The 19,602-nt window shown below is 38.6% G+C and overlaps 1 protein-coding gene across 1 annotated transcript in view; it reads left to right on the top strand.

Annotated features, from left to right (window-relative positions):
• The window catches only part of CFAP47 (cilia and flagella associated protein 47), a 642,446-nt gene that overhangs the window by 323,880 nt on the left and 298,964 nt on the right, over positions 1 to 19,602 (top strand). Inside the window, exons 46-48 of the mRNA XM_037902107.2 lie at positions 10,898 to 11,094; positions 15,520 to 15,663; positions 18,844 to 19,017. Coding sequence (XP_037758035.1) covers positions 10,898 to 11,094; positions 15,520 to 15,663; positions 18,844 to 19,017 — 515 coding nt within the window. The remainder of the gene's footprint in view (positions 1 to 10,897; positions 11,095 to 15,519; positions 15,664 to 18,843; positions 19,018 to 19,602) is intronic.

The raw sequence follows: 19,602 nt of genomic DNA, 5'->3' as shown, positions 1-19,602 counted from the left end.
CCTGCTCAACAGCTGATATTGACTGGGTCTGACTCTCAGCTGGAGTATATAAATGAGCGCACCAGTTCCATGAGGAATACACTCTCCTGTGGCTGCAGCAGAAGGCTGCGAGAGGGCAAGCAGGCCCCACAGACGCCACTAGGCTGGGGAAGGTCCAGCCCCCATACCTTCCAGAGGGCCCCACAGTTTCAGTTAAGAACTGAGTTTTGGTGATGGTTGTTTCATATTTCCCTTTGTGTGTGTTTTAAAGAATAAACTGAGCTCTGGGGAAAAGAGTACAAATGGAACCAGACATGGATTTTTGTCCCAGGCTGGTGATTAGATCCATCCGCCTACAACCCCTACATCCAAATCAACACAACCACCACACACAACACAATCAGCATGCAGAATAACCCCCAAAACACAATAGCCTCACACCACAGCACACATCTCTCATTCGCTGCCTACACTGTGGTGGACTTGCTTACCTAAGTCAGATGTGCTCCAAGTCCTCTGCACTTCTACTCACGCATCTGATTGAATGTTTTGTCTCTTTATCTAGAGTCTTTTGTAAAATTGGAAATAAAAACCCAACTAGGCAAATGGAAGAAAAAGCATTTTACATTTTGAACTACAGAGATATAAAAAAAAATTTTTGTGTGAACTATTTCAGCATTAAAATTGTCCAGCAGGAGATGGAAGTGCATCTGTGCACTGAAATATAGTGCACTGAAAAGGTGTTCTTAAAATGAAAGGCATTGTATTACATCTTGATACCTAATTTAGGTTCTGTATCAAAAACTAATAAAAGAGTTCTATAGCTTCTCCTGACAAGATTTGACAATATAGGATGCCTGCTGTTATATTTTTAAAGAATGTCCAATAAAAGAGGTTTGATTTTATTTTTCCAGTGAATGGATTAAAAAGTTTTCTGTAGAAATATTGTGAAAAGTATTTGGAGTTATCACCTCTCTTCTGATAAATGTTTTTTACAGTTAATATACTCAGTTTTCTCTGTCTTTGTGTAAAAATCTTAAACTGATGCTAAAACAGCTGTTAGGGGTTTTTTGTGTGTGTGTTGAGAGAGCACTTCAGTCCCTCAGTCATAAGTTCCAAAGCTGTGGAAGATGAAGAAAGCTGTGACCTTGTTTACTACCGAAATTACTAGCTGGCATTTGTCTAGTCTTTTGGCACTGTCTGCTTTTAAACTATCATCAGTAACATTACATTCATTTGTTTCAATGCAATAAATGATAGACTGAACACTCTTATTTGGTTCCGTCAGTACTGATATCTACTCAAGTGTTTACTGCATTCTTTAGTATTGGTTCTGAACTCTTTTCCTTGACCTGATTATTCGAAGAGCCTCTATTAAGAACATCAGTGACACATTTGGAGGACTGTATTTTCTGTATTAATTCTCTACTCTTCCTTCTTATATTTCAGGGGCCTTGTGTCAACTCCCTGGTTCCTCTTGTCACTCTATTAGGACCAATAACTCAAGAACCCACTTTTTCACTTTGTTGTGATGTTCTAATTCTGTGCACATATTTTCAAAGTATTATTAACTTCTACCCACCAATGTAAAATACATAGTTTGTGAGATTGCCACTCCAATATCACTTTCTCCAGTCCACAGCTCTTTCCTTTGCAGATTCATGTTTTTCCCATTTCCTAAAAGTGGAAATCTGTGTTGGAGGACTTATGAAGAGAAAATCAGCTTATTCACATGTAAGTGGAGAAATCCCAGTTAGTGTCTTGGATATATTGAGAATGTTACCCACTTATTTTCAAATTTCTTTGTAGGCAGAATTACAAATACTGAATAGAAATGTAATTTTAGGGAGAACCATTGCGCTGTACTATCTTAGTGCTGTAGCTCCTGGCTTCCATTTGAATTTATAATACCTAAGTGGCTCCTAAGTTTCTGAGGTATGGTGCTCACACACCACAAATATGGACATTGTGGAAAAGGCTAATTTTGAAAAGCTCTGATTACAAGTTAGTAACGTAGTTATCATCTGAACAGTTTCAGTACCACTTAGAATTTTAAATCAGTTTAGAAAAAAAAGTACTTTCTTTCCAAAACTTTTGTCAAGTGATCTCTTGGTTCTGATTAAACAATTACATTTTATCAATGATTTTATAAGATAAATACAGTAACAAATACATTTTATTTAAGAAAGGAAAATAATTTGCAAACAGCATAGGTTTTCTGAAGACTTTCCCATTACTTTGTTTTAAAATTAGATTTGCACTTGAGCAAGATAAAGATAATATTTTGATTAGATGGATATATAATTGCTGTTCTCAGCCCAGCTCAGCAGGATTTCTGTAAGAGTCCATGCAGATCTTGAGTGTTTTAATGCTAAACTGTTTAATTTAGTCCCTGGTTTCTGAGTGCATAAGTGCTTTTTTTAAAAGGTTGGGGGGGGGGTTGTTTTTTTAAAGAGATACTTTCTATTGGGTATAACCTCAGAAAAGCTTAAAGCATTATTCATTCTGTTTGCCCTTTTTCATTTAGCAATTTTTTTAACTACGTGAGCACTAATCATCATAATTCTACTTTGTTCAATTCTTTATTTGTATACCACCAGCATCAGTGCTGTCAGTGGAACTTTGAAAATGGTTTGTTCATTAATTCATACCTGATGGTTGATTCTGCTGCATTAGGGCAAACATTTATACGGTCAGTCATAAAACAATGTAAGATCATTTTGAATTATAATTTGAAGAAAAATAAATCAAACTTTGGACCTAAATTACTGAACAGTGATTTTTAAAGCTGGCCACTAAGGAAAACTATAGTTTCGGTTTTTTTGCTCTGATACTAACAAAGTTGACAGTTTACTTAGATAATAATGCTGATTTCCATGCAATTAGTTCTATGGTGCACCAGATTCAGCATATCATGACACTGGCTGTACATATAAAGAAGTGTTCAGAATGTTCTTTTATACTGTCAGTTTCAAAGGATTAAGAAGGATATAGAACTAATGGATTGTATTGCTCACTAATTAATCTTTATTATTAAGGTTCTGTCAATATTCAGTTTGAGAAACAAAGAGTGTACCCTGCTACTAGTGTAATTAGATTGGGTAAAACTCATGCTGGGTGGAAAATTTGCAAAATTCTCAGAATATTTTTGATATATAATGTAATATTTTTATTGTAGTACCAGTATAATGGGGTGTATTGCCCCTCTAATGGACAGTCTGGAGCTTACAACTAAAGCTATGTCTACACTTACTGTACCGTAACTGCAGCATTGTAAGGCTCCTGTGTAGCCATTGTATGCTAACGGAAGAGAGCTGAGGCTTGTGGGGCTTGGGTTTTGAACCTATAAAATTCCAATGTAGACATCTGGGCTTGATGCCTGACTTGCTGCACAGACCTCAGAACCAATTAAAGCAATATATAGCTATTAGGGATGAGAGTTGATTTTCTTTAGTCCCAACATTCTGGAAATAATTGTAAAAGACTCTGCTTCTCATAACCTTTGAAGGAAAATGAGAGGACCTCAAAGCAGTTTTATCTGCTGCCTTCTCTTTTTCTTTCTCTTGTCCTAGAAATTGTAGAATGGAAGTTGTCTTACAGATTGAAACCCTGCTAAAGCTCATACCCACTTCCCCCTGGTTTTTGAGAGATTGTTTCAAAAAGAAGTTTCTGCATGATGAAGCCATGCTTGCTAGTCTTCTGCCATAGGGTTTGGCAGAGGTAATGCCATGAAAGACAGAAGGCTACTCATTGGTTACTGTTGGTCTCTGACCAGTAGCAGGTGTAAGAAGAAAAAGCATGGCTAAAATCCTCATGTATGTGATAAGGATTGCTCTTAAGCACATCTCCTTAGAAATATCCATCTTGACCCACTGCCCCATCTCATTTTTACCCTTCTCACTTGAAAATAAGAGATCAAAAGTGCAAGAGACTTGAGACTTAATTCTGCTTAGTGCCAAAGGACTATACCTAGCATCAGATTTTCAACAGAGCTGAGTACAGTTGTGGCCAGAGTTTCAAAAGGACTTAGCTCCCATTTAAGCACGTAAATGAAGTGGCCAGCTTTTCAAAAGCTCTCAGCGCCCAGCAGCTCCAATTGAAATGAGAACTTCTGAAAATCTGACTGCTTTTGTAGGTTTATAAGTGTAAGCTGTTGGGTGTTGAGCTCTTGAAACTATGGGCACTAATGTTCTTAAGCTTATTTAAGCCCACACTAGGAAGTCCATTACTATACTTGAGCACAACAACCATTTGCACCACAGTGTGCACTATGTAAGAGCTTGCAGAATCCAGGACTGAAACCTCTCCCATTCTTCTCTCTCACCTCGACCACCAAACTGATGTCTATTTGGTCTCTTTTATTAAATGAATTGATGGTCTTCTAATTCCTAGTGGAGAGAGAACCACATCACATTGATATCGTTGTTCGTAGTACAGAAGGGATTGACTGAACCTGGAGACTGCTACCTTTAGAGGTGATCCCACTAGATCACAGTGTGGCATAAGTGCAGCAGTGAAGAGAAGCTGTTATTGCTCCTGTTTGTCTATCCTTGTCATGGGACTAAGCAGAGATTATTCCAGCAATGTTTCATAAGTACTAAATTTAAACACTTTTAAAAACATCAGAATGACCATACTGGGTCAGACCACAGGGGTCTTCCAACAGTGGCAAATGCCAGGTGCATCAGAGGGAATGAACAGAACAAGTAATTATCAAGTGGTCCATTCCCCCTCACCCATTCCCAGCTTCTGGCAAACAAAGGCTAGGGATACCATCCCCGCCCATCCTGGCTAATAGCCATTGATGGACCTATCCTCCATGAACTTGTCTAGTTCTTTTTTGAACTCTGTTATAGTCTTGGCCTTCACAACATCCTCTGGCAAAGAGTTCCACAGGTTGACTGTGCATTGTGTGATGAAATATTTCCTTTTGTTTGTTTTAAACCTGCTGCCTATTCATTTCATTGGATGACCCCTAGTTCTTGTGTTATGAGAAGGAGTAAATAACACTTCCTTATTTACTTTCTCTTCACCAGTCATGATTTTACAGACTTCAATCATATCCCCACTTAGTCGTCTCTTTTCCAAGCTGAAAAGTCCCAGTCTTATTAGGGGTATGGAACAGTTTCCATTGAGTAGAGGTTAATAATTTTTGTTACCCTTTTCTGTAACTTTTCCAATTCCATTATATCTTTTATTTGAGATGGAGCGACCAGATCTGCGTGCCGTTTTCAAGATGTGGGTATACCATGGATTTATATAGAGGCAATAGATAATAAGACAGAAAATATTCTATCCCTTTCCAAACGATTCCCAACGTTCTGTTAGCTTTTTTTTTTATTAGTGCTGAACATTGAGTGGATGTTTTCAGAGAACTATCCATTGTGCATCTTGTAAAATTATATCTAGATAAAATGAAAATACCCTTTGTCCATGTTTTATGGCTATAAAACATGATGTTGAAATAAGCTATTTTATTTCTTTTAGAAATTACTATATATATACACACACACACACACACACATACAGAATGACAAGCAGAGAACATATTTAAAGTAAATTTGCCATAATGAAATCAATATATGATGAAATCCATGTGTAATTATACACATGTTAAAGGAGAGTCCTTACTTTGACTTTTTCAAGAAATTGGTGAAGGCCATTTGACTTGATTTACAAAAGCATCTATAATTCTCAGAGTCACTAGTGCAGAATACCACACCCCCCCTCCCCCATAAAATCGCTCTGGGGAGTTAGTCCCTTCATAAAAATGTGTTAAACCTTTTCTGTGTGGGGAGAGTGCCACAAATTTCAAATTTAGTCAGGGTTTTCCATTTGGGCCTCCAAACTACAGGGGAAAATCCCCATCTCCTCTACCCTGTTCTCTTCTGTCTTCTCACAGCCATCAGGGATTGGGGAGCCCTCAGAGCATCCTGCTGTCCTGTCCTCCACAACCCATGCACACAATCCCTGCAAAGGAAAAATCCCCATCTGGAGAAATCACACCCACTATTGCTGGTGTTTTCTGCTTCTCATTGGGTCCCGGGAGAAGCTTGGGGCCATCATTCACCTCCAGGGAATCATGGTGCAGGTCCTGATGTGAGGAGTTGGACTGGCTGTTGGCCACCATCCCCACTTTCCTCCATGTGCTCTCAACTGCTGCCCTGGTTGCCACTGTTGCGACCCTGTCGATGATTTTCAGCAAATCGGTGAAATTCATTCCTAATCTAATCTTTGCAAAAGCCTTTGTGCTTACTGTAGTGTGAGAGACAGGAAAAGAAGAAAAACATTTTGGTTTGAGAAAATCTTAAGTCCTGATTACCTTACTGCATGCATTAAAAGTGGCATTCTGAAGAAGGGAACAACCTTCATTTATCTCGGAAGATTTTTAGAAAGTATTTGTTGTAATTGATTTGACTTGACAATTCAGTCTCACTTAAATCATTTTCTAGGGAGTAAAGTACTTGACCATATGAAATAAACATTACACATTTCCTTGCTTTCCCTTTCATTGATCACAGTTATTCAGATTACCTATTCCTGAACTTAAATATTTGCTTTATGCATGTGAAATGAATATTTTATAAAAGCACTGCCCAAACCAAATATTGTAAATATTGGGAAGAGATTCTTTTTTTATAAAAAATAAATGTAATATCTATAAGGCATGCATTTCACCTTTAGGGTATACAAAATGCAACAACCATAGATGGGTCTAGTGCAGTGGTCCCCAAACTATGGGGCACGCCCCCCTAGGAGGGTGCGGAGGAACATTCGAGGTGGGGCAGGCCAGCCCCCATGGGGGACAGAGGGAACATCACCCAACCCTGCTCTGCCCCCATCTCCACTCTGACCTCAGCCCTAGCCCTGGCCCCAGCCTCGGCCACCGGCTCCCATCCTCACTCCCGGACACAGCTCTGCTCCCAAACGTGGCTCCTGGCCCTGATTGCAGGCCCACACCCTGCCACAGCCCCTGGCCCTGACCGCAGCCTCGCTCCTGGCTGAGGCCCCAGTGGCAGCGCTGGCCCTGCTCCCAGCCCCAGCTCCCGACTGTGGTTCCTGGAGGGGAGCAGACCAGGTAAGGGAGGGATGTGGACAAAAATTTTGGGGAACGATTGGTTTAGTGATTCGCTACTCATGCACCTCTATATTAAATTAACATTTAAAAAGAAGAATTTTAGTTGTTAATTTACTAGATTTTATCCTAATATTATTGAGCTTGAGTGTCTTGTGAAACACTTGAATGTCCTGACTAAAAATAATATAGGAAATAATCTTCCCAGCTCACAGCCTGTGTTAGCAGAATGCATTTCCATAGGGCTTATGAAGGGAGGAATTTATCCCCAGTTGCAATTGCAGCACATATAAGTGGCACATGGGGGCTATAGAACCTTATGGAGGATGTGATAAACTGCCCTCCCCACTGTAATAGAACTGAATCTGTTCTGGTTAATCAGGAGTGGACTCTAAATGATCATAGGGGTAGAATAGGGGGAGCAGTATTTACCCCAATAATAAGCTTCTATAGTACATAACATTTTAAAATTCCTCTTATTACTACAAAACATTTTGGAGCTTTCACATCATGCAAAATATACTACAGTATATTGACAATAACTGGACTATGTGAGGACAGACATTCCTGTGACGAGTTCGGTCACAGAGACCCGCTTGGGACTGTCACCTGTCGTGCTGAGATTACCTCTGAGCCTGTTTTCCCTGCCAAAGCTTGGGACTCCAGAGCCCTGCCTTGTTGAGCCAGACATGCAAGCCTGATGCAACACAGACCCAGGTCTGGTCCGTGCCCCCAAAGCTGCAGATTTTAACCAAAAACTGCTCAGCAGGTCACCTATCCCCAGCATCCAGACACCCAGTTCCCAATGGGATCCAAACCCCAAATAAATCTGCTTTACTCTGTATAAAGCTTATACAGGGTAAACTCATACATTGTCCACCCTCTATAACACTGATAGAAAGATATGCACGGCTGTTTGCTCCCCCAGGTATTAATCACTTACTCTGGGTTAATTAATAAACAAAAGTAATTTTATTAAGTACAAAAAGTAGGATATAAGTGGTTTCAAGTAATAACAGACAGAAAAAAGTAAGTCACCAAGCAAAATAAAGCAAAAACACGCAAGTCTAAGTCTAATACATTAAGAAACTAATTACAGGTAAAATCTTACCCTCAGAGATGTTCCAATAAGCTTCTTTCACAGACTAGACTCCAAATCCTTTCCTCTGGTACAGTCCTTGTTAGTTCCAGCAGACATCTTAGGTGGAAACTGGGGGTTTTCTCATGACTGGCACCCCTCTTTGTTCTATTCCACCCCCTTTTATAGTTTTGGCACCAGGTGGGACTCTTTTGTCTCTCTGGGTCCCCACTCCTCCTTCTAAATGGGAAAGTACCAGATTTAAGATGGATTCCAGTATCATGTGATGTAGTCACATGTCCTGTGAGACCCCAGCCTCCATTCTTCTGCGCCTGACTCACAGGAAGGCTTGCAAGTAAACAAAGCCATCTACAGTTAATTGTTCTCGTTAATGGGAGTCATCAAGATTCTAAACCACCATTAATGGCCCACACTTTGCATAATTACAATAGGACCTCAGAGTTATACTTTATATTTCTAGCTTCAGATACAAGAATGTTGTATGCATACAAATAGGATGAACACACTCAGTAGATTATAAGCTTTGTGATGATACCTTACAAGAGACCTTTTGCATAAAGCATATTTCAGTTACATTATATTCACATCCAAAGCATATTTTCATAAAACATTTGGAGTGCAATGTCACAATTCCATCTTACCTTGAAGTACTGCAAGTACTTAAAATATATCACTAATGATTTAGATATGTATATTGGTTTGGATATCCTCTATGTACTCCTACAAATTGACTGATCAGATAGGGTTACAGTAAAATTTGCAGGAAATATATTTATGAATCAGGTATAAGAAAGGGAGTTTTATTACTTGCATGACTGACAAACCTGGGACATTTTTGTGGAAGATAGCCTTTGGGAATAATAACTTAGTGACAAAACAGAAAAAGGGTAATAATTCATAAATTAGTAGGTCATTAATCTTGTCTTTATGAGAGAACAAGCTAATTTATTTCAGAGAAGGTTGAACCTGAGGTACAATTTATAATCTTTTTGATAGCCTAGTAATGTTGAAAGGCTCATAATGTAATGCTATATTATTCATCCTTTGAACTTGAGCTATTTTTATGAAATAATGGAGGGAACAGACAAGAGAAGTATCAACTTTTTGGAACACAGTAAAGCAACAGGGAAGTATTGGTTTGCTGTTCAATTTTCAGAGAGGTGAGAACTGAATAAGTGGGCAATATCATTTGTGAAATAGAGCAGCATTGTAAATGAAGATTGATTGCATTTTTAAAACACAATAGTTGCCATTAAAATATCATTTGAAAATAACGTCACACATTAAGCCTGATTGCCTCCTTTCTACAAAATAACCCAGTGGAGGGGAGAGTGGAGGAGGAAAACATTGTATGAGTTCTTTTCCAAGCTCTTAGCTGAGGTAGGTGGGATATGTCCTCCCTTGTGGAACAAACTGGGTGGTGGTGTCTTCAAACCCTGTGGATCTCAGTTCCAGCTGTATTAAAGTTCTGTGCCTCTGCACTGCTCTATATTCCATTTAGGTCTTTCTGCATTGGTAGCTACCCTTGGAAGTCCTCATAAAGGTGGGTTCTTCAGCATAAAGGGAACCACAGAGAAGCTATTGTTGCTGCAAGCTGCATTCACTTTTTGCGAATTCCCTGAAGGGCTTGTGGGGGGATGCTCCTGGGAATAACAATACCTCTTTCTGCTCACAGCCACTATCTTACCTCACATGTCTTCCCCTCCTTTTCTGCACTGGGCCCTCTGCAGAGTTCATGGGGAGGCTGACCCTTTGCCCTGGATCACAGAAAGAGAGATGTGTAGATCACAGGGGGAGTGTTATGGTCAATGGTATCTGCAATATTATAGTTATTTTCTATACTGAGTTATGTCCTGACTGGCTTTAAAAATCGTCTTAATAAGTTTATGGAGGGAATGATATGATGAAACTGCTTACAATGGCATGTAGCCACCTGCGACTGCTGGTAGTAAATATCTCCAAGAGCCGCTGATGGGACACTAGATGGGGAGAGCTCTGAGTTACTCCAGAGAATTCTTTCCCAGGTGTCTGGCTGGTGGGTCTTGCCCACATGCTCACGGTCTAACTGATCACCATATTTGGGATCAGGAAGGAATTTTCCCCAGGTTCAGATTGCTAGAGACTGTAGGATTTTTTTGCCTTCCTCTGCAGCATGGGGCGCGGGTCACTTGAAGGTTTAAACTAGTGTAAATGGTGGATTCTCTGTAACTTGAAGTCTTTAAACATGATTTGAGGACTTCAGTAACTCAGACAGAAGTGATGGGTCTATTACAGGAGTGGGTGGGCGAGGTTCTGTGGCCTGCAGTGTCAGATTAGATTATCATGATGGTCACTTATGGGTTTAAAGTCTGAGTCTGTGTCAGATACCAGTGCATAATAATTGTTGACAAATGTTTTTAAGTGGTAGTCACTACGTATATGGTGTCTGGAAAAAGATTCATACACAATAAACTTTTCTAAATATAATAAGTAAATAGATCTTTTAATATATTTTCTCTACGCAGAACAAGAAATTATACAAAATAATGTTATTTGGAAGCTTAAATATATTCAAAAGTTTCTCTCTAGCAAAATTAATTTTGACTATGTATAAGTGAAAAGACTTCTGTGATTCCAGAGTTACTTGTGTGATGTGTGTACTGTAGAAAGAATCTCCTTATACAAACTGCATATGTCTCTCCAGATGTTTGTGTGTGAAATATTTTTGGAATGCTTTACATAATTATACTTTTTTTTTTTTTAAGATAAAGATACAGCAGTTGAACTTCCTATAAAATTTACTCCACAATATCCTGGTCGCTATCCCTGCCAGATTCTGCTGCAATCTTCCTATGATATCCGGGTCTACTTGATTGAGTGTGTGGTGAATACAGACAGTACTGAGGCTGAGCTTGAATTTGTAACACCAGCCTATCAGGCCGTGATTCAGGACCTACCGATAGTAAGTCTATTTCATAATTAGAAGGTTAAATCAAGATTCAGGATTATTGGATTCAGCCTTTTAAATTAAAATGAACATCTATGTATCATAGAACCCACAAAAGTACTGAAATACTGACTTTATCTTGTTGCCCAAAGTCTAAATGGTATGTAAACATAAAACTTGTTTAGGGAAAAGAGTTATTGATTGTTTTCGGTCCACCTAAATAACTATTTAGTCTGTTATTCCTAATGATTTTTCTTCTGTGACTGACACTTATTAATATATAGGATATTGCAAGTAGTGGGGAAAAGATTGGTATGAGTAGTATGAATACTACATGTAAGATTTCTGGCAATGGAAGGAAAGCAGAAATCTGAATTAAGGAGCATGATAGCAGAATTAAATATTGTACATTAATATGATCTGTATTTTTCCCCACAAAAAAGAAATTGTTTTTAAAAATAATTATTTAAGAGAAATGTGAGGTTGTAAATAATATGTAAGGCTACGATTTAGTCATGGGTATTTTTAGTAAAAGTTATGGACAGGTCATGGGAAATAAACAAAAATTCACAGCCCATGACCTGTCCATGACTTATACTATAAATACCCCTGACTAAATTTTGGGGGGTAAGGGGTGGCGCTACTGGTGCGGGCATCCCGGGGGGCCACTGCTGGGAGGGCGGCCATGGCCAGTGGCACCAGCTGCAGGGAGCTGCCGGAGCAGTGGCTGCTTCTGCTGCCCTGGGACTGCTGCCTGGGCCGCTGAGCAGCAGCTGCTCTGGCCACCCCAGGGACCGCGGCTCAGGAAGTCCCTGGGGCCAGACACACTGGCCACTGCTCAGGCGGTTCCCGGGGCCAGCTGCCTGGGGCCACCTGAGCAGCGGCCAGTGAGGCTGGCTGCGAGGCTGCCTGAGTGGCTGGCTGCAGAGCTGCTCCAGCAGTGGCCATTGTGGCTGGCCCTCGGGCCACTGGACAGCTGGCCTCAGAGCCATCTGCTTGGGTGGCCCAGTGTTATCCCCACTTGCCACTGCAGAAATCATGGAGATCGCAGAAAGTCACAGAATCCGTGACTTCCGCAACCTCCGTGACAGACACAGAGCACTAATAATATGTAATATAGATACATTAGAAAAGTGTATTCAAAAGTTAAATATTTGAAGCATTCAATACTAAGAAGCTATGGTGTAAGAGAGGGGTTCAGTAATTAACATATTAGATTAATGACTATTCTGATCTACTCTAATAATTTATCTCCAGCAATGACCAGGACGTGATGCTCCAGAAACTGATGCAAGAAATCCCATAGTGCACAATTATGGTGTAAGCCAACAGACCAAAAAGATAGATTAGAGAGAGAAAGAGTCAAAGTGTGAATTTTGAGCTGTAGGGTTGGGTATCTTCTTCAGAGAAGACATTTTCAAGCTTTTGAGGCCATCAGCAGACTGTCTCAAATTGAAAGATAAAGAGAGAAAACGATGTGGCATAAAACAACAAGAGGAAGACTTAAAGGTTCTGTTAGAAGTGAAAATGTTACCTAAGGTTTGCACCAGGAGTTGAGTGTGCTGCACATACAATATTTTGGGTGAGGTGGTCAGGAAGAATAGAGAGTGATAGTCACACTGAGATCTGATGGGACAAGAAGAGGGGAGGGATCCATGATCAGACATGAGATCAGTAGCTAGTCTGGAGAAGGACAGTATTGTGAAAGCACAGTGAAACACTGAAAATAACCAAGGAGGTTGTTCTGAAAGTAGTTAACAAAGAAACACTGAAAGTGAAACATTTCCTAATGCAATCTTTTCACTCTCTTTTCCTTGCAATATCTTTTTATTATTAAGACAAAAGAAAAGTAGGGAAAAATCATGGGGTTGTATTAAATGTACATTTAGAAAACACACATACACGCGCGCGCGCGCACACACACACACACACAGATCCCAGCCTATTTTAAAATGTTATTAAATTTGCAAGTAAAGCACTAAAAAGTTGGGAAATGTCCGAATTAAGGTTATCTGGGCAACATTAGTTTCTACTCTCTTGTGTATATGCATAATGACACAGTCTTTAATTGAAGGACTGCATACTTTATTTACATTTTCCACAGAACCCCTGTTACCTTCAGTGTGCAGGATAGATGGTGTGCAAGGAATGAAGTGGTGGTTCAATATTTTTGTCGTCCTCATTTTATGTGTGCCGCAGGTCTTATTTACTGCAGGCCACTATACCCTGCTCTGAATAGAGAAGGAATAATTTCTTCATGGGCTTTTCTATGGCACTCATCACAGGAGTGATGCTTGACATTAATGAGTTTATCTTTGCAACACCCCTGTATGGAAGGGAGTGTTTTAACAGATGATGAAATTGGTGTATTAAGGATGAAATTTCCCCAACTTGACACTTGAGGCCTGATGATTTTGGATGCTGTTTAGCATTTTATAGCACTTTCTGTTCAAAGTACTGTAGAGACATTAACAAATTAATCCTCACAACACTCTGGTGTGGCAGGTGGGCAAATTATTATTCGCAGTTTTACAAGTGGGGGAATGGAAACTGAAAGGCAAGGTGACTTGCCCAGGCTACACAGTGAGCTAGTGGCAGAGTGAGGATAAGATGTCAGAGTCTTTTGAATCCCAATCCTGTGCTCATTTCTTCAGAGCACGCTGCCTTAATGGGTGTGGAGCTCAGCTTCCACAGCACACACTGACTTCAGCTGCTGTTGTGAATGCTCAGAACTCCTACAAATCAGACCCCAGGTGTTTTCTGTTGGACAACCAGAAAATGAGGCATCCACAGTTAGTGGCCACCTCTGAAAACTTTGGTTTACCTGGCTTGCCTAGCATCACGTCGGAACTCCATGGCAGATGTAGGGCTAGAACCCACCTCTCCTGTGTGATATTCAACTTCTTTAATCACATCACACTCCTTTCACTTCCTGAACTTGCTTTTCTCATTCACCACTATCTTGCAGTTTCTTGAAGGAATGAGGCAGAGGTTCTACAGTCAACAGCCTCATCTGTTCCATAATCTTGCATGATTTCCTGGGCACTGATCATCCTGTATACTCACAAGCTGATCCAAAGCCAAAGGAAATCAATGGAAAGACTCCCAATTACTTCTATGGGCTTTGGATCAAGCCCTGAACAAAGCAGGGGTCAGAAAATTAAAAAATGTATGACAATGCATATGTCCAAGGGATTAGAATTAAGATTGCCCAGGCAATCTTGGAATTTCCAAGATTCCTAAATTTTGGAATTTCCTAACATTTTAGTGTTTGACTTTGATAGTGTTGTTTTATGCAATTTTCAAGTTGTTTTTTAAAAGTAAAATTAAACTCTATTATTTGAAGCTATGTATTGATACAGTTTTTTCTGTTCTATGTATAAGGAAATTCTGCAGTATCTCGGGCATAATAGTGTGATTACTACAGATTAATACTGTGACACTGTACTTCCATGTGTGGGCAGGTCCTTCTTTAACTAATGAACAGCATTCAGCTATGGAAGAATTTCGAAGGTGATACAGTTGCTTTTCTCTGGCTGACAGATTTTTTCCTGTTTGAGGCCAGAGAGAGCAGTTTACATCATGTATTGGTCTCTGTCTCTGTACTGATAGGGGAATCAAAGGCCTATGGCTATTTTAAGCCATATTTCCTGGCTGACATCATGAGTAGATCTGTCAGCCATAGGGAAAAAAATAATAAAGGAGCCATATTCTGCACCAAAATTTCATCTTTGCTCCTTTTTACCATGCCAATAACCAATCAAAATGATGGGATATTTATTTCTCCTAATTTTATTTTCCTTTTTAAATAATAAGTAAGATAATGGATATTGATCTGCTCAGCCTGTCTATGGGGCCTGCTCCTAGAACTGGAGTTTCTTTTGTATGTTGCTGGATAAAGGGTGTGCTGGTTTTAAAGAGGATGAGATTCTGATGTTGTGGAGCATGAGAGAAAAACATATTTGCATGAACTCTTCATCTCCCATTGAGCCTCCAACTTGTCAACACATAACTGTTGGTTTTTCTTTCATGCTTTGGGTTCTGCCACAGGACAGTCTGTCTGCTAAACAGTTTAGTGTTTAGCAGAGTCAGTATCTGAGTGCATATGGTTAGATTGAGCCCATAATTATAAGTACAATCAAACTTATTTTATAGTATGAGTACGTAATACATGAATTTTAAGAGCATTCCTACTAGTATCTATAGTGCCAGCATTTTTGAACTTATGGTTGAATACATTTAAACTTTTAAAAATATAATCTTTATTTTCCTAAAATCTGCTCTGAGTTGGCACTTTTGAAAAAATAAAGATTGTGATCTGATTTGGTGTCCATTCTAAGAATTAATGGCAAGAAAGTTAAATGTAGCTGCAATTGCAGGTAAATGTATGTTGTAACTTTAAAAGTACCATTTGGATGACATCTGTTTTTTTCCCCCCAGAGTAATATGTCTAATCAGGACTGGAAACTTCAAGCAATCCTAGAGGGACATTGTTTTTATGGCCCTCCTCTCATATATGTGGGTCCAGGTGAAACAACACAGTATCCTCTCATGTTTAAGCCCATTGCTGAGTGTGTAACTCTGGTAAGAGAAAAGAGACTTTCAGCCTTTATAAGAAGTGCTGCTACGCATAAAACTGTGCCTACCCTCCAGGAAACCGATTAAGCAGGTGTTTAATATTAAGCATCTGCTTACAAGGTTTTCTGAATCAGGGTTATTCAGGGCAAGACTTTTTCCTGGGGACGTACATGAAATAAGCTGCCTTCAGGGGAGCTTAGGCTAATATTTGTATGGTCAATTTTTCTTTTCTCGTGGTCCTACCCTCTCTCTCTGCCCACCCAATTTTATTAAAATTATTAGGTATTCTATACAAATTGCAAACACTCTAATTACAAATATGTACAGTGCATTCCAGCCTTTATTTAATCAGTAAATTCAGGAAATGTCAATTTTAAGGTTCTTTAATAACATTGAGTATCCCTCATTGCACATATATGTCATGGGGATTCTATAGGAATGGATGTTATATTAGTTTATTCATTAATTTCCATTGATAGGTATGTCATTGCTCACATTGGGGTGGATTCCCAGGCACTCTGTGCCAATGGTAGTTGCCATTCTGGATATTATGAGGTACATACCAGGGCAAGGGCTGTTTCAGCTTTTAACAGGAAGTAGTTTGTACTGAGCTACTCTGGTGTTTGGCATGTCATACAAAAACACAAATTTACAGTACCACTCTTTTGCCTAACACAAAATAATTACTTTCTACAAACTACAATAACCTATTCAGATTCCTTACTAACATCAGTATAATGTAGTTCACAAATCCAGTAACAAAAATACAAACCCTCCTAAAAGAGTTAACAGTCCTAAAGACAAACCTCATCTAAACTAAAACAACCCAAGCTAGGGAATATGGAATTATTCCCTGGGAACACTGTCATTACACAGGTTTCAGAGTTGCAGGCGTGTTAGTCTGTATTCGCAAAAAGAAAAGGAGTACTTGTGGCTACAGCTCACAAAAGCTTATGCTCAAATAAATTTGTTAGTCTCTAAGGTGCCACAAGTACTCCTTTTCTTTTTGTCATTACACAGACAACAGAGTTAAGATCATTGTGTGGTTGTACTCTATATTTTCTGCTTCATGGGAGTTGGAGTTGGATATATTTTATTCTTAGCAATTATTAATTATTTTCAATAAGCTTTTTGTATGTTTGAATTATATATTATATTTGAAAAATAATATAGGATGTAAGGAGAAGCCACATTTTAAAGGATATGCATGAAGGGTTAGATTTAAGGGTTGAGTATTCGTGTTTAACTCTATATTTTCTAACTTCTGAGTGTTTGGTTTCTCATTCTTAATGTTACACTAATATTATTAATAATTTTTTATTTATTTGTTAGGCACAGATACTGTACAATATTTTTGTTTGGAGTATATAATCTATGTGTGTGGATAGCCATAGCTCACTCTGTTAGACTGTTGCAACTTCACTAGCTTCAGAGGAGTTACTTCAGTGTACATGAGAATAGAATTTGGATATGTGATATTGCATCACATATATTGCATCACATATATATATATATATATGTGTGTGTGTGTGTGTATATATATATATATATATATATATATATATATATATATATATAATATCATCACATATCCAAATTCTATTTATGTAGGTATAAAGCATTTAGTGTGTTTGCACATACTCAGCAGACATGTATCACCTGTAGATCCCTACACACAACCGGTCCGGCATGAAAAACCAGTTCTTTGGAATCTCAGTCTCACAGCAGAATATCAAGAGGTAGGTCACCCACACAAAACCTATGTACTCCCACCCAGAGGGCAGATTCTGTCAGTTTTTAGTGCGGTCCTTTCTCTCCATCCTGGACTAGTTTAATACCCTTGTCTGTACTCTAGTGGTGAAATCCTGGCTCCACTGAAGTCAATGGGAACTGTGTCATTGATTTGAATGGGGCCAGGATTTCCTCCCAGGTCCTCATTATTATGGAGACTTCCCCAGCAGGTCCCTGCTCTCTCAATACTCTTAAAATTCTCATTCTCTGTTAGTGTAGTATTGATGCATCTGCTCTTTATCTTTCCTACCAGAATGAGGATCCCCAAAATGGAGTTAGCTTATGAAAGAAAGCTGTGGATGCTGGAGTTCAGTAGATAGTTCAGATGCTGATTGCATTTTCTTCATCTTTCTTTTAAAATTATAATCCACAGGAATTCGTCCCAAACCTTCCAGACTGTATCATTAAATAAGTTGATGGTTTTCAGAAGGGTCTTCATTTTTTTTTCAACAGTCTGACAGAATCATTCCCTTTGGGGCCAAATTCCACCAACAGTCAATTTTAGCAAGATGCAAAGTTTCTTCCTCCTAGGCCATTGATTTAAATCTGATCAGAATTTAAATAGCCAAACAATAGTGAGTTGCAAACAGGTCAGCTTCAGCCTTGTTACTTAATGGTTTTAAGATTTCACTGTTTTAGTTTCATCCATAAATGTGTTGCTGCAGTTATCATTCAAAGACAGAATAAAATTCATAGGTTTTGAGGGTGGATATTAATGATCTGAGTTCTCATTTTGTAGTTTCCCAAAATGTTAATAGAATTCTATTATTCTGATCAATGCAGTGGGCAAAGCTACTAGGCAAAGTTATTCTGTGAAAACCAGCAATAATGTTAAAGTCCAAGATACAAAAACAACATAGGCAAATTTTATTTGTAATTTATTGTGTATGAGGATTCATATAACAGATAAAAGAAAGAGTTACTGTTGTCTCTTTCTTGTGTATAGTAAATAAAATTGATTCAGAAAAGTTTAGTACCAAGAGCTACCTCCTGCACAGGATTCTGTTGGATGGGTACTGCTGGAACAAAGAAGTACCTTTCTCTTCCAGTTTTTCATGTTAATTAGGAATAGTGATGGTTCAGAAAATATTTTCTTGGAAGGTATATTTGTTTGATGAGTAGAAGTAAACAAGCGTATAATCAATATACGCGAGGCACTATACTGCTAACTCTGTAATATAGGAAAATTAGAAATAAAAGTCATTCTTCCTGAAGTTTGTCTTCATTAATTCAGCAGAAGTGTTTACATATATGCTGGAGAGTAAACAGACAACACCTCCCTGAAAGCTTGTTTCACTACCTGGACTCAAGATTAATTAGGTTAAGGGAGTTTGTCTGGCAGCCATGCAAGACTCACGCAGTGCTGAAATGTCCTCATTTTTTTCTTTGTCACAGGGCAAGCTTATTCTGCAAAATGAAACAGATGGCACTGAACACATCTTTGGCCTTAAGGGAATAGGGAGGAAACCTCTTGCACTGGATCATATCGTGATAGACTGTCAAGTGAGACAAATTACTCAGAAGGTCCTAATGGTGCCCAATTATACCAAGAACAAGTTGACATACAAGGTAAAGTTGTGGAATGTTAGGATACATGTATCTTTGTCAAAGAGGATGCAAATGATGGTGTGAAAATAACATAGTAAGAATATTGTCATAGTTCCTACTTACTAACTTTCATTTAGCAGTAAGAAATTGTTTCTATATCTAATAGGATTTAGCTTGTTATTACTATAGTTGACGTTTCCATAGGAAGGAATTCTTTTTACTTTAGTGAATGATTTATTATACATTTCATGAAGAAAGATTTAATTATTTCTTACTATTAAATAATTTAATACTTTTGTTTTTCACTCTTTTCACACAGTATATTTTACAAGTGGATTGAGATAAGCCTGTTTCCGTATGTAAAATTAATTATTGCAATTTTTGTAAATCTTGCTAACATGAGTATCTTGTAAAGGAGTTCTGTGTCTGGAGCTTAGAAATCTCAGTATTCCAAACCTGTGAATACTCAAAGAAAGTTAGGTTTTAGCCAAAATGACATTTTAACCCTGGCTTTAATTAGGCGTATATGTATTATTTAATATAAATTTTCTATTAATATACAAATATTGTATTTGTTAAAAGAAAGCTATTTAGGTTGCATCATCA

This window comes from Chelonia mydas, chromosome 1 (genome assembly GCF_015237465.2).
Source record: "Chelonia mydas isolate rCheMyd1 chromosome 1, rCheMyd1.pri.v2, whole genome shotgun sequence".
Classification (NCBI taxonomy): domain Eukaryota; kingdom Metazoa; phylum Chordata; order Testudines; family Cheloniidae; genus Chelonia; species Chelonia mydas.
The sequence above is the reverse complement of the archived record's forward strand: the minus strand, read 5'-3'. Positions and strand labels throughout refer to the sequence as shown.